Source organism: Eptesicus fuscus, chromosome 13 (genome assembly GCF_027574615.1).
Source record: "Eptesicus fuscus isolate TK198812 chromosome 13, DD_ASM_mEF_20220401, whole genome shotgun sequence".
NCBI classification, from domain to species: Eukaryota; Metazoa; Chordata; class Mammalia; order Chiroptera; family Vespertilionidae; genus Eptesicus; species Eptesicus fuscus.
The window spans coordinates 41,323,022-41,348,033 of NC_072485.1; the positions used below are offsets into that span (position 1 = coordinate 41,323,022).

The window sequence follows — 25,012 nt, forward strand, 5'->3', positions numbered from 1 at the left end:
TTCTTTCTCTTTCTGCTATTCTTTTTTTTTAACATATTTATCATAATAATGTTAATTTTGCATATTTTTCCAACTAACATTCCAGATTGCTGAATGGTCTTCATAACCATCCTTTTTACGTCTGTATAGTATTCCATCAGGAAAGCGTGCTGTAATTCATTTAACTGTTCCATGTAGGTTCAATATTTAGATTGCCTCCAGGTAGTCTAAATAATACTCTAAAAAAACATTTGTGTACATATTTCTTTTTTTCATGCTGGGTTTATTTTTTCTGTAATGTAGATTCTTAGAAGTAGATTTATTGGGTCAGATGTCTATAGTTCTTTGTTTCAGTTTGAGCTTGGGTGTTTATTATTGTTGTTGTTCCTTTTTTTTTTTTAATGTATTTTAATTGATTTCAGAGAGGAAGGGAGAGAGAGAGAGAGAGAGAGAGAGAGAGAGAGAGAGAGATCAGTGATGAGAGAGAATCATGGATGGATCGGCTGCCTCCTGCACGACCCCTACTGGGGATTGAGTCCGCAACCTGGGCATGTGCCCTGACTGGGAATCGAACCCACGACCTCCTGGTTCACAGGTCGACGCTCAACTACTGAGCCACGCCAGCCGGGCCCTGTTGTTCCTTTTATTAATTTTTTCTTTAGATTCTCAAACTGTAGCTAACACTGTTTACGTGACTTTCTTGTCTTCAGCCCCTTCTCCCGGCTACTGAACATGGGCATCCTGACATCTGCTTAGTTGTGCAGCCTCTCTAGGAATCCAGGCATTTTGCACCGTGGCATCGACGTAAATTCTGACTCCGCTCACTCTGTAGACTATAATAACGTTTCTGAAAGGCAAAGAGATTAAATATGTTTAGCCTTCAGGATGATAGTTTGGTTCCCATCTGCCTCAACAATGCCTAATCGTCCTTGCAGTGCAATGGGCTTTGTTTTTGAAATATGAAAATCTGTTGACCTGAGCTAATCCCAAAGAAAATAAATGATGGATTTTTGTAACGTGATAAGTGTAGACTGTAGAATATTGTAAAATACACCTGAAAAAATCTTCTGTCACTTTTGTTTACATTATTTCCAGATGGGCAGTGGTCTTTTTGTTGGACTAAATTAAACTCTATACTTAAACAGCCCACCTTTCTTAGTGAAACTGACATTTCAAATTCCCAGTTGGGATCAGCTTTGTTTAATTCAGTAAGTGTGTATTGAGCCTGCAATGCTTATGAAATGCTTTGCTAGCTGCTGGGAATTCACAAGCTGAGTATGTCTGTTGAGGTGGTATCCACAGATGGAGAGAACCAGTCTCGTGACCGTTAACACCAAGCGGTGGACATTGAAAAGATGTAGAGACTTTCTCTTCTAAGAGAAGTGTCTCCAGCTGTATTGTGTCCTTTGGTTTTCTGCCTAGCTGTAAGTGCCTGACACAGATCCTTATACGTAGTACCTGTTCAAAATATTCATCTGAACCTGGAGATAAGCAGTTTACTCCATCCAGGTGTACCAACTAAGCTTAAAATACTGCTAAAAGTAGGGAGCTCACTGTACATCATTAAAGTATCTGTTCTGTAACAGGTACTATGTCAGGCCCATTCCTACATTATTTCAGTTAATGATCACAACAATTCTGAATGCGTTTGCCGACAAGGAGGTGGACTTAGAAGAGTTAAACATCTCACCCAGGAGCACACAGCTAGTAAGTGGAGAGAGCAGGAATTTGAGCCCAGATGTGTCTGCCTCTAAAGCCCTGCTCTTTTCCGTCCTTTCTGACCCTGTGGCTAACCCTTTATCCCTCTACCTGTTATCATGAGTCATTTTAATTGCTGTGCATTCCTGTTTTTCTTTTTTTTTAAGCATTTGTTGAATCATCATTGAACATCCTATTTTCTTTCTTTTTTTTTAATATATTTTATTGACTTTTACAGAGAGGAAGAGAGAGGGATAGTTAGAAACATCGATGAGAGAGAAACATGGATCAGGTGCCTCCTGCACACCCCCTACTGGGGATGTGCCCGCAACCAAGGTACATGCCCCTGACCGGAATCGAACCTGGGACCCTTCAGTCCGCAGGCCGAGGCTCTATCCACTGAGCCAAACCGGTTAGGGCAGAACATCCTATTTTCAATATAGCTGGTGGTCTTCTAGCGTTTTCAAGTACTATGTGGCCAATTGTCATTAAAATTTCGAAGCTTTACTGATATTTTTAACAGCTTTGCTGAGGTATAATTGACATAAATAGACTGTACATATCTAAAGCATACAGTTAGGTACATTTTGACATATGAATGCACCAGTGAGAACTTTGTTTCCTCACGCTCCTTCCAGCACCTCAATCAGCCACTGATCTTCTCCCTGCCACTATAGATTAGTTTGAATTTCCTAGAATTTTATATAAACAGAATCATACAATGTGTACACTTTTTTTGGGGGGGGGGGTGTCTGGCTTCTTTCACTCAGCATGATAATTTTGAGGATCATCCCATGATGATGCATGTACAGTAGTTCCATCTTTTCATTGCTGGGTAGTGTTCCATTGTATGAATATACCACAGTTTGTTTATCCATTCACCTGATGATGATGGACATTTGGGTTATGGGGCTATGACAAGAAAAACTGCATTGAACGTATGTTTTGAGTGGGTTATGTTATCGGTGGAAGTGGAGCTCTTGAGGTGCCCCGAGGAAAAGAATCTCCTGAGGCCCCCACGGGAGGATGGGGTTTTGTGGAAAGCCTTATCGATGATGTAAAATTAAGGGGGTTCCCTCCAAGGTCCCATCTCTGTCTGTCTCCTCCTGGGAGAAGTCCAATCTTGTCTTCAGCAGGGCCAGAGTTAAGGCCACTGCCCACAGTTTCTGCTCCATGTTAAAGTCCAGCATCTGGCTAGCTTAGTTTGTGTTCCCAGCGGTAGTCCATTGCATGTGGGGTCTGCATGCCGTTGGCCGTGTGGCTGCTTAAGGGCACATGGCTATGGAGAGAGAAGAGGCAAGTGCATGGGCCAGTGCAGGTCACAGAGCAAGAGAGGGCAAGAACGATTGAGAGGTGAATAAGAGAGAGGGAACGCTTTGAGGATCTTAACTTTCCAAAATGTCATGCATGTCTGATGGGGGCCACCGTCTACCCAATCCATTGTCCCCCCAGGCTGGACTGACAGGCAAGCATCTTCCCTACATCACGCCAACTTCGCTGTGCATGTACCCGTCTCCCGCTTTGTTCGAGCCCTTTCCTCCGAGATCTACAGGGTGTGGACGGTGGCTCCTGGGGAGCGTGAAGCTGTAGCTTCCTGGTAAAGCTGCCCAGATGGCCATGCTTATCACGCCTGGCCTCCCCTTTGCTCTCTTCCTATTATTAACTAGCTAATTATGATGACAACATTATAGTGGGTACATAGTTAACATTTTAAGAAGCTGCCAAACTGTTTTCCAGAGTGGTTGTACCATTTTACATTCCCATCAGTAGGATGCTGGTGTTACCGGTGGTTCCACAATCTTGCCAGCACTTGGTATGGTCAGTCTTTTTAATTTTAGACATTCTAATAGGTATTCGGTAGTATGTCATTATAGTGTTAATTTGCATTTCATTAATAATGTTGAACACCTTTTCATATGAAGAAGTATTATCGCCATTATAGAGATTAAGCTGAGAAGTTAAATAATTTTCCCAAAGTCACACAACAAGTAAATGGCATAGTCAGCATCCAAACCCATGTGTGTCGAACCTAGAGGACCCATTGCTTTCTAGTTCATTATAGGACCTTAAAGCCCTTTCAGAGCTTGTTTTGCCAAGTACAAGAAGATGGCTACTGAAACCAACTCAGAAAGGTCCTTATCTGCCCTTGCAATAAGAGTAAGCATTTTACAACTTCAAAGAAAGGGAAAATATTAGTACAGCTAGAAAGAATAGTGATTGAAGTTCTGTCAGGTGACAGGAAGGGGAAAGGGTAAGAGAGCAGTTGTTATGAAACAGAGCAATGCAAAAGGCACGTGGCAGTGACCCTTACTGCTGTCGCTACAACCTTTCGTTCCCTTTCATGAGAATCAAAAAGTGAACTCAGAATATAAAGGGGAAGGACGGAATGTTTAGTATCAAACAGTGTTGCCAAGATAAAATGTTTTGGATTGATTCCCAGTGCCAGAGCACAGTACATATTAACATTCCTTATATATTTTTGGAAACTTGTTCTACCCACATTGGCTTTAATTTTAGTTTTTAAAGATGTATGTGTGTTTTTTGTTGTTTTGTTTTGTTTTGTAATGGCAACAGTTTTTTTAATGTCTATAACCTTTACTAGAATATGAAAGCAATTTCTAGCATATGATCCTCATCTCTATGACAGACACAGTGCCTTGTTGGGAAATAGTAGAATCATAAGCCTGAGGTGATTTGAAAGGTCAAGATTTGAGCCTACTTGGTCATCGACCTGACTGACCGTAGATGAATTGTTTGTAAGATGAGGTGGACAGTTACCTCACTCGGTTGTGAAGATTTTCAATAGTAGTTATAAATGAGAATATACAGGGATTTTGAAATGGAACCAATAAATGGGATGGAAAATATGCATGATTTAATCTTCTGAAACCCACACATACAAAAAAAAAAATTCTGTAGAATATTGTTAGAGAAATGCAGTTAAAAGGAGAGTCCGTTAGTGATAATTACTTAAGAGAAGTCATTTTAATTTATTAAAAAGTAGAACTTAACAATAAAGGCAGCCTCTCCTTTTTGACTCATTAAATCCAGGAAATCTCTGACCTTCTCCAGTGACCTCTTCCATATTCATACTTCCCTACGCACTTAGCATTTAGTTGCAGTAGTTTTCCACTTGGATTGTGAGCTCCTGCAAAGCATGGATGGTGCCCTCCGTTTCATATTTAAGAGCCTAGCATAGTGTTCAACATATAGTCGGTATTTGATATTTTAATTAATTGTTCTACTGTGAGGCCCAGTTCTGACTGTTCATTCCTTATATCCTTAATGTGCAAACATTTGGTGCCATTGAATGTTTAAACGGGAAAATGTAGCCAAATAAGTGCTTATATGTAGCTACAAACAAAGAAACCTTTAAGCCTGGTTTTGTTTCATCTTTATTGGATTTTTAGTTTAAAAAGTAAAACATGCTTGTTCTAATAGTTCAGATAGTACAGTATATAAAAAACAAGTCAGTCACCTCTCTGTTCTCCAGTCATTACTCTTTTTACTCTACTTTCCCCTGTCAGATAGTTATGATTATATAAATATTATTTACACTTTAATATCATGGACAGCACTCTAGGTAAATACATTTTTTATATGTTGTACCATTTTAATTAATATGTGCCTTTTAGCTGTGGTGACTAATACACTTTTAAACTTCGTTAAAAATTGTTTTCCTCATGCTGTATTTCAAAAGGAAAAATGCCCCTTTTGTGGTAAAATATACATAACATAAAATTGACCACTTAAACCATTTTTAAGTGTACAGTTTAGTTGCATTAAGTACAGTCATGTTGTTGTGCAGACATAACCATCATCCATCTCCAGAACTCTTTTCATCTTTCAAAAGTAAAACTCCACCTCCCCCCCCCCCAAACCCCAATTTCTGGCAACCAAAATTCTACTTTATGTCTCTGTGAATTTGACTATTCTAAGTACTTCATATAAGTAGAATTGTACTGTTTTTATCTTTTTGTGGCTGGCTTATTTAACTTAATATTAATGTCCTCAAGGTTCACCCATATTGTAGCATGTGTCATAATTCCCTTCCTTTTCAAAGCTGAATAATATTCCATTGGTATGTCTGTCCATTCATCTTGGATTGCTTCCACCTTTTGGCTACTGTAAATAATGCTGCTATTGACATTGGCATACAAATATCTATTCGAGTCCCTGCTTTCAAATTCTTTGGGGTATATACCTAGAAGTGAAATTGCTGGATCATATGGTAATACTATGTTACGTTTTTTGTGGAACTTCCATACCATTTTTCACAGCACTGCACCATTTTACATTCCTAACAGCAGTACACAGGTGCTTCAGTTTTTCCACTTATTTCCTGTCTTTTGATAATGGCCATCCTAATGGGTGTGAAGTGATACCTTGTTGTAACGTGTTTATTTGCATTTCCCCAATGGTTAGTGAAGTTGAACATCTTTTCATGTGCTTATTGCCCATTCGGATATCTTCTTTGGAGAAATGTTTTTTTAGGTCCTTTATCCATTTTGAATTGGGTTGTTTTTTTACTGTTGAGTTTTAGGCATTCTTTATATACTATTCTGGATATTAATCCCTTATCAGATATATGATTTGCAAATATTTTCTCCCATTTTGTAGGTTGCCTTTTTACTCTGACCTTTGATGCATAAAAGTGTTTTATTTGATCAAGTCCAATCTATCTTTTTTTCTTTTATTACTTGTGCTTTTGGTGTCATATCCAAGCAATCATCGCCAAATCCAGTGTCATGAAGCTTTTCCCCTGTGTTTTCTTCTAGGGATTTATAGTTTTAGCTCTTACATTTAGGTTTTTGATCAATTTGAGTTAATTTTTATAAGGTAAGGGTCTACTTCACTCTTTCACATGTAGATATCTCATTTTCCCAGTACCATTTGTTGAAAAGACTGTCCTTTCCCCATTGAATAGTGTTGGAACCCTTGTAGAAAAGCAAATCATATATGGGAGGGTGTATTTCTGGGCTTTCTATTCCCTAACTCATTTTTAATTGGTGTTATTGATCTATAATATAGACACATCACAGTTTATCCGGACATTCCTCTATTGATGACCATATAGATTGTGTTCAGGCTTTTGATACTACATGCAATGTTGCAGTAAACATCCTAGATTATATAGTCCCACATCCTAATGCTTTTATTTCTAATGGATTTACAGAAGTAAAATTGCTAGATCAGTGGTATGTTTAATTTTTATTTCAGTAGGTAGGTTATTTTTCTTAAGGAATATATCAAATTACATTTTTATCATCCATAGAAGAAAGCCTGTTTCTCTACATCCTTGGTAGCATTTAGAAATCTTTTTGATGTTCCCCAATATGATCAGTTTAAAATGGTAAGAGGTCTTTATTAGTTGGTGTTTAACAGTGAAAAGTGAAAGGATGCTGATAAAAATTTGAAAGACATTTACTCTTGGTTTTTAAAAACCTGTGACCTTTCATAACATGAAAAATGCGAGTGAGAATAGATACTTTTATTTCTATTCTAGAGTCCTGGTGCACGAATTTGTGCACCAGTGGGGTCCCTCAGCCTGGCCTGCGGGATCAGGCCAAAACCAGCTCTCTGACATCCCCCAAGGGGTCCCAGATTGCGAGAGGGCACAGACCAGGCCGAGGGTCCCCACCAGTGCACGATCAGGGCCAGGGAGGGATGCGGGAGGTTGGCCAGCCCGGGAGGGACTGCAGGAAGGCTCTAGGGCATGTCCGGCCCAGCTCACTCAGGCCTGATCAGCCAGGCCCCAGCAGCAAGCTAACCTACCAGTCAGAGCATCTGCCCCCTGGTGGTCAGTGCACATCATAGCGAGTGGTTGAGCAGCCTTAGCATATCATTAGCATTTTACGCTTTGATTGGTTGAACGGACGACCAGACACTTAGCATATTAGGCTTTTATTTATAGGATGCAGTTGAATAAGTTAATATTTTGAAATAATCAGGTTTTAAGTATTTCTCTTGCTTTCAACCACTTTCTTGAAGTTTTCAAGGTAGCCAATGGCTTCTGATTTTTCCTAGCTTAATGCAGATACTGAAAGAGAAGAAGAAGAGTTTGAAGACAACATGGATGTTTTTGATGACAGCAGTTCCAGTCCCTCTGGCACCTTAAGAAATTATCCACTCACCTGCAAAGTTGTTTATTCGTACAAGGTTTGTATTTCTCTAACACATTGCTCATACTAAATTGTAACAGCTCTGAAGATACATGTAACTGTATCTGCCCAGCCTCTCATACTGTGTTTAACATAAAATTGGTGTTCAGTTAATATTAGAGGCAACATAACATAATGGTGAAGAGTCTAGGCTCTGATGTCATTTGCCTGGGTTAAAATCCTGTATCAGCCTCTTAAGGAGCTATATGACCACACTAGTCCCTTAGTCTCTGTGAGCCTCAGTTTTCTTATCTATTGTATGGGGGTGATATTATAAGGCTAGTTGAAATTAAATAACACTTTTATAGCAAAGCACTTGTCATAGTGCCTGGCATCTGATAAACTTTCAGTACATAGAACTCTTAACTCTTGTTATCAGTTGCCTGCTTAACACTAGACCCTTTATTAAGGTGATCCTCAAATTGGTATTAAAATAAAATTTCTTTACAAAGCAGGTGGTTCATCTTTACCTTTCCTAATCTTGATATAACCAACTCTTGTTTCCATATTAAGCAAGGACCTGGATAAATAGATGCCAGAATATCCAAACTTGGTTTAGTATAATAGTTCTCAATCTCACTCACCCCTGCCCTGCTTGCACATTAAGTTTTTACTCAGTAAACTGGGTTTCAGTTCCCCTCGTTTTCTCTTTGCCTCACTCCGCTCATCCAGTCCATCAGTCAGTCCTATTGAGTCCACTTTCAAAATGTATCCTGAATCCATTCCCTTTTCACCATCTTGGTCTAGGTCATTGCTTTGATTACAGTAAATGGAAAAAAACCACTCGTAATTGGTATCCCTTCTTCATACTTGCCTCCCAATAGTCCATTTTCCATTCTGCAGCCAGAATTATCTTCAACACATAAAGGAGATTATTTTGTTCCCCTGCCTGAAACCCTTTTAAGCTTCCCATCACATTTAGAAAAACAAGCTCTTCACTAGATTGGTCTGGCCCCTGCCGGTCTCCCTAGCTTCACGCCAGACCCTTCCCCCTCCTAACCCCTCACTCACTATACGTTGGCCACTCTGGCTGCCTTTCCGTCTTCAAAGGCTCCAGGCTCCTTCCTGTCTTGATAACGTTGCACTTGCTGTTCCTCTACCTAGAACTGTCTTTTCCCAAATCTTGTTTAACTGCCCTCTGCTATTCAGTGAGGCTCAGTTCAAATAGTGCCTCCTCAGGTCTCCCCTTGACCACGTAAATACATAACTGACTGCTCAGTCACTCCTCTCTATCCCTTTGCCCTCTGCCCTCTTTTATCTACTGTATAGCATTTGTCATCAACTACACTTAAGCTTATTTGTTTTTACACTTCTTTGTCTGACTCCCCACTAAAAGTTCATGGAGGCAGAAACCGGTCTGTGTCTGTATACCTTGTCTATGTGTCTTCAGCATGTAGGACTGTGCCTGGCACATAGTAGGTACTCAGTAAAAAATTGTGGAATAAATAAATGATGTAAGAAAGGCATGAACAAATGAACCCTCCTCTGGCTTTCATGCTGATGGAAACCCAGTGCTTAGAGGACAACAACAGAGGAAGGGTCTGGAGAGAATCTTCAGCAATCATATACGCGATAGTCTCACTCCCACCATCCCCATCCCTGGATAAGCCAAAAGTTGGCAGTATTTACTCCTCGATATCAGTGATTTCCAGACTTTTTACTTTAACAACCTTTCATTGTATATTTAAATTAAAAATACTTCCTCTTTTCTGAAAGAGTTGGGGTGGGGGTTTTTTTCTTATGTAAACTGTTTAGATTATCTTTTGAAAATTTGAAATCATCTTCTGAGATACTTGGAGAGTTGTTATAGAGATTATAAAACTAGCTTTGAGAATGTTTCCCCATCTCACCGTGTCTCAATATTGTATTTACTTTGAAGTTTCAGAATTAAAATTTGAGATCCTTAAGTGGAGAAGGGTCCTAGGTTTGCCTTTTATCCTGCCTGGGAGGAGCCATTGGATGTCCTAAAGTCAGACTGGGCTTTTAAGACGGTAACCCTGATCCTGATATAGATAACTATAGAGGACAGGCTAGAATGGAGATTAAATATAAGCCCAATAGTGATTCCTATAGTCCAGAATAGCAAAAAGGCCTGGATTAACCTTGTGAAAATAAAGAAAAGCTGTATTTAAGAACCAGATTCAAAAACTTTAAAAATGCTCCTAGAGAACCGGAAACAGCGTGTGGGTCTCTTCCCTCTTTCGGCCTTCCTAGGAGCGCCAGCGGTCAAAATGAAGTTCAGTCCCTTTGTGACTTCTGACCGGAGCAAGAACCGTAAAAGGCATTTCAATGCACCTTCCCGCATTCGAAGGAAGATTATGTCTTCTCCTCTTTCCAAAGAGCTGAGAGAGAAGTACAATGTTTGATCCATGCCCATCCGAAAGGATGATTCTCCCCAGCAAGGTGGTTATCACTAGACTAAAGCTGGACAAAGACCGCAAAAAGATCCTTAAACGTAAAGCTAAATCTTGCCAAGTAGGAAAGGAAAAGGGATAATACAAGGAAGAAACAATTGAGAAGATGCAGGAATAAATATTACATACAACTTTCATTAAAAACTTAAAATGAAAATAAAATGCTCATAGCTTTTGAACCTACTAGCATAAATCCTAAGGAAATGACCCACAATATAGAAATATGTTTTGGATACACAATGTTCTTTCATCATTTTATAAAGCATCTACTTTATAATAGCTCAAAGTTGGCAATCCAATAAGGGAATAGTTAAATATATTAACTACTGATATAATGTAACAATATTATGAAAATAATTGAAAATTTCAATATGAGTTTTTTGTGTAATAAGAAATGCTATGTCAAGGAAGATACCAAATTGTATATACCTTAACATCTCAATTATGCATATTTTCAGCTTTTTTACAATGACATACATTACTTTTGTCTTCAGGGGGAAAAAAGCATATTGTTTTAAAAGAAAACAGGAAATTTAGAGAGAGAGTGGGGGTAATTGAGGGCATGGCTGCTTCTGGAGTTTTGGCTGTCACTGTATATTAGGACTTTAGGTGGCAGTGTGAGACCATGTCTTTACTAATAACCATTTACCGACCAATTTGCTGTCTTTAGTTGGGTTGAGGAGATTACCTTCCCTGCTTTAAGTAAGTCATTCTAGTGGGAAGCCCACAAGGGCGAACAGCTAGCTATGATGCCATGGTAGTCGGTGTTAGAGGGATGTGCAAAGCCTTATGAGAGCAGGCGGAAGAAGCAACCAGCTCCTTGTGGGTAGTCTGGGAAAACATGAGCTGGGCCTCAGATCATGAGTAATAATGGTGGCTGCCGTTTATGAAGAACTGTGTGCCTGGCACCATAAGTATTTTTTTCTAATCCCTTCCCAAGCCATTAATCCAACAAATATGACTTGAGCACCTTCCATGTACCTAAAAAACTAAGTTCAAGGATCTAGCATTGATCAACACAGACAAAATCTTTGCTCTCATGGAGCTTACATTCTAATAAGAATAAAAAGAAAACTGAGGCTCAGAGAGGTCTTATGGTCACTTGCCTAAATTCTGAAGCTAATTGAAAATTACAGACTGAAGTTGGACTTGGACTCATAGTAATCTAAACCCATTCACTGGATGGGAAAGAGGGAGCAGCGACTGCTGGAAATAAGGAACAGCCTGGTAAAAGCATAGCGGCAAGGGTACCTGGTGTGTTCAGGGAATAGGACCAGTGTGCTAGGGCCAGAGCATCAAGAGACCTGGAGACCAGACTCTCTAGGGTCCTTGGTGCCATGCAGAGCACCTGACCTTGTCAGGTAGAAGAATTGGTCACTTCTTGGAGGTGGTATGATCAAGAAGGTGTCTGCTTATATAACAATGTTGGACAACTTGCATGGACCTCCATGACTTTTTTACAAGGACAGCAATAAAAGTCTTTTTATTATTATTCTTGATTTTTTTTTTTTTGAGAGAGAGAGAGAGAGAGAAGCATCGATGTAGAAGAGACACATCAATCAGTTGCCTCCTGTACGTGCCTCAAGCCCCAACCAAACCCACAACCGAGGTATATGCCCTGACCGGGAATAGACCTTCTGGTGCATGGGACAACACTCCAACCAACTGAGCCACACCAGCCAGGGCCATTGGTTGATTCTTGTACGTGCCCTGACTGAGGCTCATACTCTCAACTTTGGTATATTGGACGCTCTAACCAACTGAGCTACCCAGCCAGGGTGACAGCAGTATATTTAAAGGTGTTCTTATGATTGGCTCTTGGTACTTGTTGTTGTTGTTGTTATTTTTAATCCTCGCCCAAGGACATTTTTTCTGTTTGTTTTTAGAGAGCGTGGGGCGGGGGGTGGGGGTTGGGGGGGTGGAGTGGAGAGAGAAGCATGGATTGGTTGCCTCCCGCACATGCACCAACTTGGGTGGGGATAGAACCTGCAACCCAGGTACACATCCTTGAGCAGAAATCCAACCTGTGACCCTTCGGTGCATGGGTTGACACTCTAACCACTTAGCAACACCAGCTGGAGCATGTTGGCTCTTTTTAAGTCTTGCCGTGGAATTAGGAAAAATATCTTTGTTATATAGGTGCCTTTTGCTGGTATATTCAAGGTATAATGTGGTTTCAGGTTAGCAAAGAAATTCCTTTGGGAAAGCTGTCAAGAACCAGTGAGGCCTGGCTAGAGTGGCTCAGTAGTCCTGTGCACCAGAAGGTTGCCGGTTCGATTCCAGGTCAGGGCATGTATGGAAGGCAACCGATCGATCTCTCTCCCTCTCTCTCTCTCTCTCTCTCTCCCCTCTCCCCCCTCTCTCTCTCCCCCTCCCCTTGTCTCTTTCTCTCTCTCTCCCCCTCTCTCCCTCTCTCCCCTCTCTTCCTCTCTCCCTCTCTGTCTCCCTTCCTCTCTCTAAGCATGTCTTCAGGTGAGGATTAAAAAAAAGACGACCCAGTGAGCTTTTTTCCCTCATATTTTGAGATCAGAGGTAATTTACTTAACATTCTGGTCCTGGAGTAAATACTTATGTGATTGGTCAGCTATTGTCAATACTATTTTTCCATCTCAAGCAATGTTCAGAATCTGGGTTTGATGAAATGTTTTAATGTACATGAAATAGAAAATGAATCTTAAGGAAGTGACCCATTTTCTTGTCTTGTTTTTGCTTGTGTAATTTGGAGATTTTTCACACTTTGAGACTGTGGTCTCAGGTGATAGTTTTAACTGATCTTGGGACTTGAGGGAAGCTTTTAAGATTGTTCCCTGGAGAGTCAGAAAAGGCCAGCAGCCCCCTCCCAGTGAACAGGTGACGGACAAGTCTCTTTAGGGAACAAAGCCACGTAGTCTCTCTCCAGCCCTTCTGCAGAGCCCCTGAGGTTTGTGCTCGGGTTCTGCAGCCTCAGGGGCCGTCAGCATCTGGGTGGCTGGTGCTAGGGAACTCCTGCTGTCGGGGTAATGAAGCCGGCACCGTCAGCAGCTCGTGCAGAAGCACCTGAGTGGGTCAGCCCAGTCCCCACAGTTAAGTTGGAGCATCATAAATCCAAATTTTGACAGATCTCAATCATTTCCTTTTCTACAACTTTCTTTTCTTGGCCACAGTTCGCCAGTGATTCCAGATGAACTCTAGGTGCTGCTCAAGCTGTCATCCAATCCATGTACATAGCTCCTCGCATTTCCCAGCATGCACCTCCATGTAGCCCTCTGGTTTCTGATGCAGTGCTTTCTCCTTTGCCTGTGTGTCCCAAGCCATCGTGGCTCTGTGCTTATTCCTCCCCAATCCTCCTGAGAATGGCAGGATTGTCACTGAAGAAATGGAGACACCAAGAAGTTGAATAACTCACCGTAGATGCAGAAGCCGGAGCTGGAACCCTGCTCCCCTACTTCCCGAGACCGCAGTGTTCACTGAGCCTCTTGCCTCTGCAGGACTCCCTTCCTCCAGTTTTGGTTATGGCTTTATTTTGTTTAGTTGTTTGTTTGTTTTTAAGTAAAACTTCACCTCATTATGATAGTTTTACAACACTTAAATTTTTGTGTTTGATACGTTTTCAAAATCATTTCAGTATTTTGATCCCCAGTTTTTGTTATGATCAGCGCACATCTTCTCTTTATCTAACCTTTTTTATTTTGTCCATGACCATCCTACAATTGCAGGCTTCTCAACCAGATGAGTTGACCATTGAGGAACATGAGGTGTTAGAAGTGATTGAAGATGGAGATATGGAAGACTGGGTAAAGGTATATTCCTTTGCTCATATCACCCCTTCTTGTGACATTTTTAGGAGTGTGTTTCGGTTCTTGCTATGCTCTGTCCAGATTGTGTGTGCAAACCTGTTCTGTCACATGTCTTTCACTCAGGCTCGAAACAAAGTCGGTCAAGTGGGGTATGTGCCAGAAAAGTACCTCCAGTTCCCCACCTCCAGCAGTCTCCTGAGCATGCTGCAGTCCCTGGCTGCCTTGGACAGTCGGTCACACACATCCAGCAACTCCACGGAGGCCGAGCTCGTTTCAGGCAGCCTCAACGGAGACGCCAGTGGTAAAGACTGAAATAAGGCACTCTTTATCTGTCTCATTTGGCCTAGACTGTATTTCCCCGGAGTCAACCGTCAGCAGATTTAAAAGCACAACTCCATTCCTATTCTCTAACATGTTTTCCTTTATTTGGCCACTTTTATTCTTTATTGTCGCACCCTAAAGTTGATCTTCAGTGGGTAAAAATTACAGCTTTACTCCTACTCTGCACGATGCTCTTTCTCAGTCCTCACATGAGCATAGGGGAGGTCGCAAGTAACCTGGCTGTCATCATTCTCACTGCATTTTTCTCTCTCTTGCCACCTAGTCTGTTTCGTGAAAGCACTTTATGACTACGAGGGTCAGACAGATGACGAATTATCTTTTCCTGAGGGAGCAATTATCCGAATCTTGAACAAAGAAAACCAAGATGACGACGGCTTCTGGGAAGGAGAATTCAATGGGCGGATTGGAGTTTTCCCATCGGTGCTAGTGGAAGAACTTTCAGCCTCAGAAAATGGTGACACTCCAGGGATGAGAGAGATTCAGGTACATGAGAAGAGAGAAAGCTGAGTAAGATATTTAAAGAAAATGACTCCCACGGGGTCTGTGGACCCATGCAGGAGTGGGCTGTGGTCTCAGCCTCACCCTCACCACTCCAGTCCTCAGTTGTCAGGTTTCTGCAAAACCAAATTTGGGAAAGTTGGACTTACCAGTCAGGCCCTTCTGTAAAGGCCCTTCTGTAAAGGCTGTGTCACACCTCTCCGCTCCCACATTCTATTCTCTGAATCCATTAACCAAAATGCTAAATTGTATGTGACACACAAAAGAATGGTTTTGAGGAGAAACAGAAACAAACCAGAGAGGGATTGTATTCTCTCTGTGGTTGGTTTATGTAGTAAAAATATTAGCTTGCTTTTTCTCTCCCTCGCTGTCAGAGCCTCCTGCCAGCCCAGGTTGTCAGTCCATTTCAGAGAATTGATGAGCCTGCCAAAGCCCCATTATACTCATGTGGCCCTAAGCTTAGCTCGTTATAGCAAAACTTGCCTTTACAGGAAACCCCTAATTTGGATCTATCATGGCAGCCTGGCAGGTCCAGGACCATAAGGAACATGTCTTGTTCACATGATATAACTAGAGCCCCGATGCATGAAAATTCATGCACTGGAGGGGGTGTCCCTCAGCCCAGCCTGCCCCCTCTCACAGTCCGGGAGCCCTCAGGGGTGGGAGGCAACCCGGCAATCAGGGGAAGGTGACACCCCCATCACACCCCTGCTGCTGCCATTGCAGGCAGCGCAAGCCTCAGCGGGCCCTGGTTACCTGAGCCTCAGGCGGCCCTGGGCGGCTGTGCAGCCACCATCCAAGGCTACCCTGCACCTTGGGCCAGCCCTGGGCAGCTTGGGGGCTGAGGGGACTGGGGGACTCCGGAGACAGGCGTGCGGAGCGGCTGGACCTGCCTGCGGGTGGGCCCGGCCATGCCGCGCACCTGTCGCCCCGGTGGGGCTGAGGGGATGGCATCACCATCTTGTGGCTGTGGGCACCACCATCTTTGAGGGCGTGGCAGCCAATTAGCATATTCCCTCCTTATTGGCTGGGGGCACTGCCATCTTTGTGAGGGCATGATGGTCAGTTAGCATATTCCCTCTTTATCAGATAGGATGACCACTTAGCCTGACATCTACGAAACCTGGGGCAGTCAGAAACTCTGCCAGTTATTTTATTTTTTACACATATAAAAAAATATAACTTGTCCCCTTTTTTGTTCTTCATTGAATTTACTGACTTGACTAATTTGGTATGTTTTTAATGGAACTCTAGAGAATGATTTGACTTGATAACTATTTAAGATAAACTAATCAATGGTATGATGAGATCTATGAGAGGAAAAAGATTTAAGCAACACAAAATTGGGGTTTGGGGTGTTTAGTCCAGGTTCATGTGCTTCTCATGAATCTGACCAAAAGAAATCAACAGTCATAACTCAGCTCCAGAGAAAAGTAATTTGTCTGAAGTAGTCAGTCAGAGAAGCTAGTCTGTCCTTCCTGAGTAAGCACTTGTAACCTCCCTTCCCTTCATGGCAGATCTCTCCATCCCCCAAGCCGCCCGGCTCCCTGCCGCCACTACCACTGTATGACCAGCCTCCCAGCAGCCCCTACCCCAGCCCAGACAAGAGGAGCTCCCAGTACTTCCCCCGCTCTCCTTCAGCAAATGGTAAGGGTTCTCCTGGACACTGGTTGAAATGGGTTTTCATTCAGAAATTCACTTGTTCACCTGAAGGGCAAACAGATCTATATTAGCATTCTCATTGCTCAAAACCACAAATAGCCCTAGCCGGGTTGGCTCAGTGGATGGAGCGTTGGCCTGCGGACCGAAGGGTCCCGGGTTCGATTCCAGTCAAGGGCACATGCCCAGTTTTGGGGCTGGATCCCCAGTAGGGGGTGTGCAGGAGGTAGCCAATCAGTGATACTCTCTCATTATTGATGTTTCTATCTCACTTTCCCTCTCCCTTCCTCTCTGAAATCAATAAGAAAAAATAAAATGAGCTTCTTTGGTTCCTTCCCTTAGAAAATAGCGTCCATGCCGAATCACCGGGCTTCTCACAGGCACCAAGGCAAACTCCTGAGACCTCATATGGCAAGCTGCGACCTGTAAGTCTCTTATCGGGGAGGGCTATAGAGTGCATAGTTCTTCCAAACTGAACATTAGAAATCAGTGTTTCCCCATGGTCCTTGTTTTGTTACTAATTCCCCCATATGAAGGTAAGAAGGGTTTGGGAAGGTAAAAAGGTCTTGAAAGGGAAGAGTATAAAAATCAACACACTGCCCGGCTGGTGTGGCTCAGTGGTAGAGTGTTGACCTATGAACCAGGGGGTCACGGTTCGATTCCCAATCAGGGCACATGCCTGGGTTGCGGACTTTATCCCCAGTGTGGGGGGTGCAGGAGGCAAACGATCAATGATCTCTCTCATCATTGATGTTTCTATCTCTCTCTCCCTCTCCCTTTCTCTCTGAAATCAATAAAAATATATATTTTTTTAAATCAACACATCTTAGAAGGTCCAGTCTACATTGGCACTTTTTTCTGAGCCATGGTGAGATTCAGGATGATGGCTGTGAAAGTGTATTTAGATTGTAACAGGGTCTGTGAGCATCAACATGGTCTAATTGTGACACAGAAGCACTTTTTTTCCAGCAAGCATTTATTGAGAACCTATCTTCCAGGCCTATATTTGCAACTTTGAGGGGCACTGAGATGAAATAAGATATACTTCATGCCCTTTGAGGTTTGAGAGCTTGTGTTCAAAAGAATCTACTCTTAAATAACCACCTCTGTTTACTCCTCACTCTCTGCCTGCCATCACCACCCCCCACCTCACTGTGAAGCAGCTCTTCCCAGGTCATGACTTTCACATGCTAGTCCACTACATACTTTGCAGTTTTATTTTCCTGGACCCCCTTGTCAGCATTTGGCAGTATTCCTTGAACCACTCGCTTCCTTTGGCTCTGTTGAGTGTCTTGTAAAGGACTTGGTTCTTGATCCTAAATGTGCTAGGCAGCCAATTGTAAGGTTGTAAGCAGGACAGTGATATGACCGGTTTTACATTTTTAAAACACTCCTATGGCAGCTAAGTAGGGAATGAGGAAGGTGGCAGAATGGACATGGGGAGCCATTAGGAGGCTGGAGGGGCCGGCAGATATAGACTGGAGAGAAGTGGGCTGATGTGTTGCACCACCCTTTCCTGCTTTGCTTTCTGCCTCTCTGGCCCTTCCTTTTCATTGATCTCTGCTGATGCTTCTTAGGATTCTGTCCATGAATCCTCTGGAAGTCATTAAACTCACTCTCCTTGGGTAATGTCATCTACTGCCACAGCTTTGACAACTGTTTATTTACTGACAACTCCCCGATTTATAACTGCCAATCCGATCTCTTTCCTGAGCTTCAGACTTGTGGACATCTCAGAGTGTCTATACCAAAAGTACTCTGGTCTCCCACAAATAGTCATCACCAAATCGTGCCAAGTTTCCCTCAGAGACAGCTGTCAGTCTTTCCACTTCTCTACTCCCCACTGCTGGCGCAGTTCAGGCTAACAGCAACTCTCATTCAGATGACTACATTATACCTTTGCCCTCCTCCACTCTTTTCTCCAAACTGTTACCAAACTCATCTTTCCACACTCTGCTAATGCTGTTTAAAGTCCACCAAGGACTCCTCTTTGCCTACAGAGTAAAGCTCAGATTTCACGACTTAACCTCAGCTACTTCTTCAGTATTCTCTCTTGCAACTCTCCTGCTAAGGACATGCTCCAAGGTTTTCAGTTCTCCAGGCACTGCTCTTACTTCCCGCTCCAGCCTGTGCTGTGGACGAGCCTTTTCGGGCCTCAGTCACTCTTGTGCCCATGAGGCTTTCAGCTAGGCAAGACCCTGATCCACGGGTTTCACATGTAATCCAGAACAACTCCTCCTCAGTGGGAAAGAGTGAAGATTAGGTTGACAGAATAAGTTCAGAACATTTCTGAGACCCCCCCTGGGGGCCCATGTCCTTGGATAAATGACTGGTTGGGGTTTAGATGCTTCATTCAGGCACTGAATCCAGAAGCTGATGGACAGTTTGTGTAATTGTTTCCTGCTCAGGTCCGGGCAGCTCCCCCTCCGCCTACACAGAACCACCGAAGGCCAGCAGAGAAGATGGAGGATGTGGAAATCACACTGGTGTGATGATGGGTTTGCCCGGCTATTACTGCTACAATCAAGGTCAGGCTTGGAGTTTGGCCAGTCTTGTTTTTTAGGCACCTTTGCATGATGATGATGACTCTTGAACAGAGCAAAAACCAGGAGGATTGTATGTGACTGGGTGGCCTGGTGGACTCCTCCCACATGTTGAATATTTTGTGCCTTTTTTTTGGTCATTTTCTATGTCATCTCTCCAACCATAGCACAAATCCTAGCGGGCCCTCCAAACAGAGAGGGACAGCCCTCGTGCCTAACAGCGTCCATTTTTATATGAGACTCAGGACCAGGCCTCGTTCAGGCCCAGTCACAGAGATGCTGATGGTGTGCACTCGTACAGTATATTACTGTGGCCACAGGAGGTGGCAAAGATTCTCATCTTCAAGTGGCTCTCGCTCGTCTGGTTAAAGTTTAATCAGATCATGTTGGCTACCTAAGGAAGCAGGAGGGATTCCAGGGAGGCTGGCTCCTCCCCGCAGTTAGTCCCCAGACTGAGAAACAAGTGGACTGCCCTGAGTCTAGCGCCAATTGCATTAATGCACATCTCTACCACAACTAATGGATTTAAACAATAACAGTGTCTTTTGTATTAATATTTATGCCATTCATTTAGTATTAGTGGAGCTAATATGGAGGGGCTGAACTAGCAGCCAAATCTTGTCCATCACATAGGGTAGTAGAAAGGAGGCTGCGGCTAAGGCAGAAATGGAGCTTCCAGATCTGAAATGAGCCGATTTAATGTTCTTTTTGCATTTGGGTATTTTTCATCTTAATTTTTGCAGCACGTACTCTTCTGACCAGTATCCTTAGAATCTGAATGTCTAGGTAAATTGGGGACACACACTTGCCTTGTTGAGCTTCTCTGCTGGAGAGCCGCTGGCATCGTTTTTATTCCCAAGTCAGTGTACTGGCCCAGCCAGCCAGGTTGTGACTGGCCCAGCCCAGCGGTCACCCTGACAGAAAATGCCGCTTCCCAGGTCCCACTGACATTTCCTTGGGAGGAAGAACCTGTGGCTCATGGAGGAAACCAGCTTTCTATGAAAAAGGACTAAAGGACTGCACACCCTGCACAAGTGCAAATTGACAAGGAAAAGACAAGTTCTCCGCATCACGAGGAGAGCCACGGGGAATTCCTCCACGGGCCAACAAGCCCACAGAGCAGGTGTCCCAGAGCCCTCCGCCGGCTCTCCACTTCCTATGGAAGGTAGGGTGTGTTACCTAGGGACGAAGGGATATTTGCCAGGTGCTTTTTTTTTTTTTTTTTTTTAGCAATCAAATTTGCAAAATTTAATCTAAAAGTTGTATTATGCTTTGAAAACTCCTAAGACTCTAGGAACTTGAAATGCTCGCCAAATGTCCCCATGGGAATTTTTAAGGTCATAGCTGAAGAAAATTTCAGTCTGCCATTTGATCATTTCAGTGACAATACCAACTGTTGAATTTTCTCCATGATTTGGGGTTTGTTTCTTTTTTTGTGTTTTTTTGTTGTTGTTGTTTTCGCATTTCTTAATCTGTTGATCTATTTGAGGTCTTTTTGTGTTATCAAACTTATTCTTAAGTTTAAAAAATAAAAGGGTGGGTTTTTTAAGATTTTTGCCTACATGTTAAATGTCTTCAAAGCACTTTAAAAATCTTCAAAGTGCTTAAATAAGGCAGTTCTTGCCACCCAGTCTTATATTCTCTCTCTAGTTAGCCAAATTGTCCTTGAATCTGGGTTTTCCACATTCTCAGAGGGTTATTTGAAATTTTGTTATATTTTAAATATTTTCTGGAAGAGCTGCTAATTTTATTTTAAAAAATCAAAGTTGTAAAAATAAGCCTCCTTTTTAAGAAGAACTCCTCCCTCCAGGACATGTAACCCAGCATCACCGTGCACAGGCCCGGCTCAGAGGGAGTGCCTCTGTGCAGATGTGCTTTCTTTACGTAAAGTGGCTGTAAAAAGTTTGTATTTATTATGTATAAAATGTTGAATAATAAAAAAATGGAAGTAAGTTTTCTAAGTTTACTTTTAAAGACCCACTCCTAGGCCCTTCTTTAACCATGTGACAGATAGAGGTATCTGTTAACCCATCCGTGGGACAAGCAGTTCCTGATGACACCCACCTGTGAGGTATAACATGGATACTAGAGACAGTAACAAATAAGTTGTGATCTTGCTTTCAAGGTCCTTCTCAGGGAGTGGGGGACAGGTACACACGTGACGGTACTGTGTGACATGTGCTAGAAGGGAGGGGAGGACAGTGTGCTCAGGGAGCTGAGCATGGAGCTGATTCTGCAGCTGCAGAACAAGAAAGCACTGAAGTCCTCTCAGAGGATGTAACTGCGGGCTTCTAGGAAGTGGGAATTCTGAACTCCTCTGCGCTCTCCTCAACCTCCACCCTAAGGAGTAATGAATCAAGCAGGGATGGGTGGATTCCTGGTTAAAGGCTGAGGCCCTCTGGCTCCCAGCCGGCCACATTGAGGGTCAGGACTCGGCATGTTTGGGAAGAGGCCTACAGCTCTCCTCTTTCCAGAGCTGCACACACGTGATATGTATTCTCCCAGATATTTTCTGGCCATAAAACTCATACCCCTATACACATTGCCTTTTTATATATGTGGGATTATATAATACATTTAGGTTTACCTCATTCTTTTTGAAGGCTACATTATAATCCATTACCTGAGCATAACTTTTTTTAAGAGTACTTTATTGATTTTTCTTAGAGAAACATGAATGTGAGAGTGCAACATAGATCGGCTGCCTCCTGCACGCCCCCTACAGGGAATTGAGCCTGCAACCCAGGCGTGTGCCCTTGACCAGGAATTGAACCAGCAACCTCCCGGTGCATGGGATGACGCCAAACCAACTAAGCCACACTGCCCAGAGCTGTCTAGTCATAATTTAAACATTCCTATAGTGATGAGTGTTTAGGTTGTATCCATCCATTTGCTATTAGAAAGTTAAAATTAACATCTTTGTACATAATTCTTTAAAATTTGTTCCAGTAAAAATATTGGGTAAATTTCTAAATATGTAACTTGAGAGTCAAAAAAGTATTGTGTTTTTTAATTTTTTTAGATGTTTTTGTTGTTACTTCTCACTGGAGGATATTTTTTCCATTGATTTTTAGAGAGAGCATTGATTTTAGAGAGAGAGGGAGTGAGAGGAGAGAATCATCAGTGTGAGAGAGCCCATCAATTGGTTGCCTCACACACAAGCCCCAACCGGTTGACTGGAATCGAACCAATGACCCTTCAGTTCATGGGCTGACGCTCTAACCACACTGGCCAGACCTAATTTTTTTAGACTTTGCCAAATTGGCTTCCAAAATGATTGCATCCATTGACACGTCCAACAACAGCATTGGAGGTGACAACATGGACTTTGGAGTCAGAAGGTCTGAGTGAAATTCTGGCTCCTCTTTGACCGCTGTGGGAACTGAGCCTCAGCATACTCATCAGACATCTGAGAGGAATACTATGGACCCAAGAAGGACGCATAAAGTGAGCAGCACAGTGGTCACCACAAACGTTCCTCATTAACCTCTTCCACATTCAGCGTCCTCTCCTTCAGAGTGCTTGCTCCTCCTCCAGCCTCATGATAACACAAGGTTGCCATAAGGCCCAAGGGGAGGTGTGTGTGAAAGTGCTTTACCGTAAATATGAGAAGGGTTGTGCACATTAAATGCCATTTCCATCTTCTGCCTTCACCTGCTAATGGAAAGCTGCTCACCTTTGAGACTGCTGTTGGCATCAGAGGATCAGTCTGTGACTCAGGAACAGAGTTAAGCTAATTGCCCCACCCTAATGTCAGAGCTACATTTTGGCCTCGTGCATCACAGGAACTAACTGTAATGCAGTCAGGTTGGATTCACAGCACATCACCTGGATCCCTTTCTTCTCTGACCCTCCACCACAGCCCACGTCCACAAGCCGGACACAGACGCAAGTGAGAGGGCGTTATCCGGTGGATGCCCTTTCCCTCCAAGCTGCTGCATCCCCCAGCTATAAAAGGCATGAAAACAGGTGATTTCCAAGGACTTCATCCAACTCTCAATGTTCTAGATACGTTTTCTTTGTAGACGCAGAGTGAGAATATCGCACCAAAAGGCTGCAGTATTTGAGAACAGACTCTCACACAGAGACTTCTCCGGATGGCCAGAAATGGGAAAATCCAAGCCACTGCACTGTCCCCTGAGACAAAGCAACCCCTCAGTTTCCAGGTTGGGATCGCATCCCAGGCTCCACTGGCTGCCCAAGGAGCCCAGCTGCAGCTTTCCTCGTGGGGCCAGTAACTGCCTGGACCTCTCGGAGTGGCCTTATGACAGAGTCTGGCTGCTTGGACTCTTTGCATTTATTTTGCTCATTTTGAAGTTGTTTTTCATGACAAAAATAGAGCCACGTTACAGAAATGTTAGTTAAGGGGGAGAATTATCATGTGTCCCAAAGTCCTACAACTTGACACAACCGGTATGTCTCTCCCTAGACTCTCCCTGTGTTTGCTCTGTTACTGCTTGACCTGCCAAGAACCCTGTGGATGCCAAAGAGCGTCTTGTTCCTGGACCCTTTTCCTGGTCCCACTGGCCAAAGAACAAATGCACTTCTGCGGAATGTTTCCCTGGAATCCGATCCTGAAACGGAACAGAAGGGAACCTACAGCCCCTCCACACTGTGTGCTAAACGCCTAAGCATTCTTTTCGTTCTTATCACCCACTTGCTCCTGTGAGGGGCAAGGAAGACGAGTCAAACGTCCCGTATTCAAGTCCCTGAGCCGCCCGCGGAGCTGTGGACCTAGGCTCCTCCCGTCACCTTGCTGAGGCTTGCTTTCCTCACCTATAGAGTGAGAATGAAAAGGTAATACAAACGCCCTAAGATCCAGGAGGATCAAGTAAGATGATGTACAGATAAGCTGATGATAATTTTGACTAGTGGATGTGCATCCTGAGAAAGAAAACAGCCTTGCACTGACGTGGTCTGAGTCTCAGGTGGGTCCGTGCCTGGGGCCGCCAGGATTCCTCCAGAGAACATCTATCCAACTGCTATTTGTCCTGTCAGCAAACTGGCTGCTCCAGTTACCCAGGGGGAAACTCAGAAATGGCAGACTGGAGCCAAGTGTCTCCCCAGACAGGAAGATGACCAGGGGGCAGTAGGAGCCCCAAACTAGGGTCTCTGCCTCTCGGGTCTCAGGCTCATGAGGTCTGAGATTGGGCAGGGCAGACAGAGGACGCAGTACTCACACCAGCAGGACAGCCCAGGGAGGAGCTGTTCGGTGAGGTCACCTGTGGTGAGGCCCAGAGTTGTGGGGCGGGAGGACTCAGCTAGGACACTGCATGCCCTGGAAGACACTGATTTGCCCGAGGTTTCCCAGGAGACCAGGCCAGCCCCTCTGCAGAACCTGAGTCCAGTTTCCAGAAAAGAGGGACAGGCCTGAGTTCTTACCCTGCACAAGGCCCTGCCCCCTCCTTGGGAAGCAGCCTGAACATCTGAGTACTACCTGGACAGTACTCAGTACTGAAAACCTGAGGACCAACTACTGAAAGCCTGGATCAGTGTTCAGCACCAGGGCTCTACCCCCACCTCCACCGAGCAGGGGCTGCAAAGACCAGGTGCAGCCTTCCCAGCCGCATCCCCCTGGGAGCATTTGCCCCACTCGGCCTTTGCCAGCCGGTCTTCCTCCAGGCCCACCTCATTCCCGGAACGTCTCTGGCTCCTCCAGGAAGCATTCCTTCCAAGTAAGTGAAGGTGTGTGTGCTCCCTCAGGTGAGGCCACTGTACCCCAAGGGTGTGCTGTCAGTTTGGCCCACGGAGAGGAGGCTTAAGGGGAGCGGAGGGGTTGCTGTCCCAGGGGTTGAGTCAGATCATTTCCTGAGCGCCTTTTCTGTTATCTAAGCAGTCTTCGCTGCAATCCTGTGAGGGACTTGCCCCAAACGGGATAGCTGATAACCTCCTGTTTACCTCACTCCTGTGGCCCTGCATGTCCCTCACTTCAAAAGACACTA

The 25,012-nt window shown here is 43.7% G+C and overlaps 1 protein-coding gene across 1 annotated transcript in view; it reads left to right on the forward strand.

Moving 5' to 3' along the window:
- The window catches only part of FCHSD2 (FCH and double SH3 domains 2), a 201,083-nt gene extending 180,067 nt beyond the window's left edge, over window positions 1-21,016 (forward strand). Inside the window, exons 14-20 of the mRNA XM_054724870.1 lie at window positions 7,705-7,836; window positions 13,948-14,031; window positions 14,152-14,329; window positions 14,633-14,853; window positions 16,386-16,515; window positions 16,870-16,952; window positions 18,936-21,016. Coding sequence (XP_054580845.1) covers window positions 7,705-7,836; window positions 13,948-14,031; window positions 14,152-14,329; window positions 14,633-14,853; window positions 16,386-16,515; window positions 16,870-16,952; window positions 18,936-19,019 — 912 coding nt within the window. The 3' untranslated portion in view covers window positions 19,020-21,016. The remainder of the gene's footprint in view (window positions 1-7,704; window positions 7,837-13,947; window positions 14,032-14,151; window positions 14,330-14,632; window positions 14,854-16,385; window positions 16,516-16,869; window positions 16,953-18,935) is intronic.
- Window positions 21,017-25,012: the final 3,996 nt, after the last annotated feature.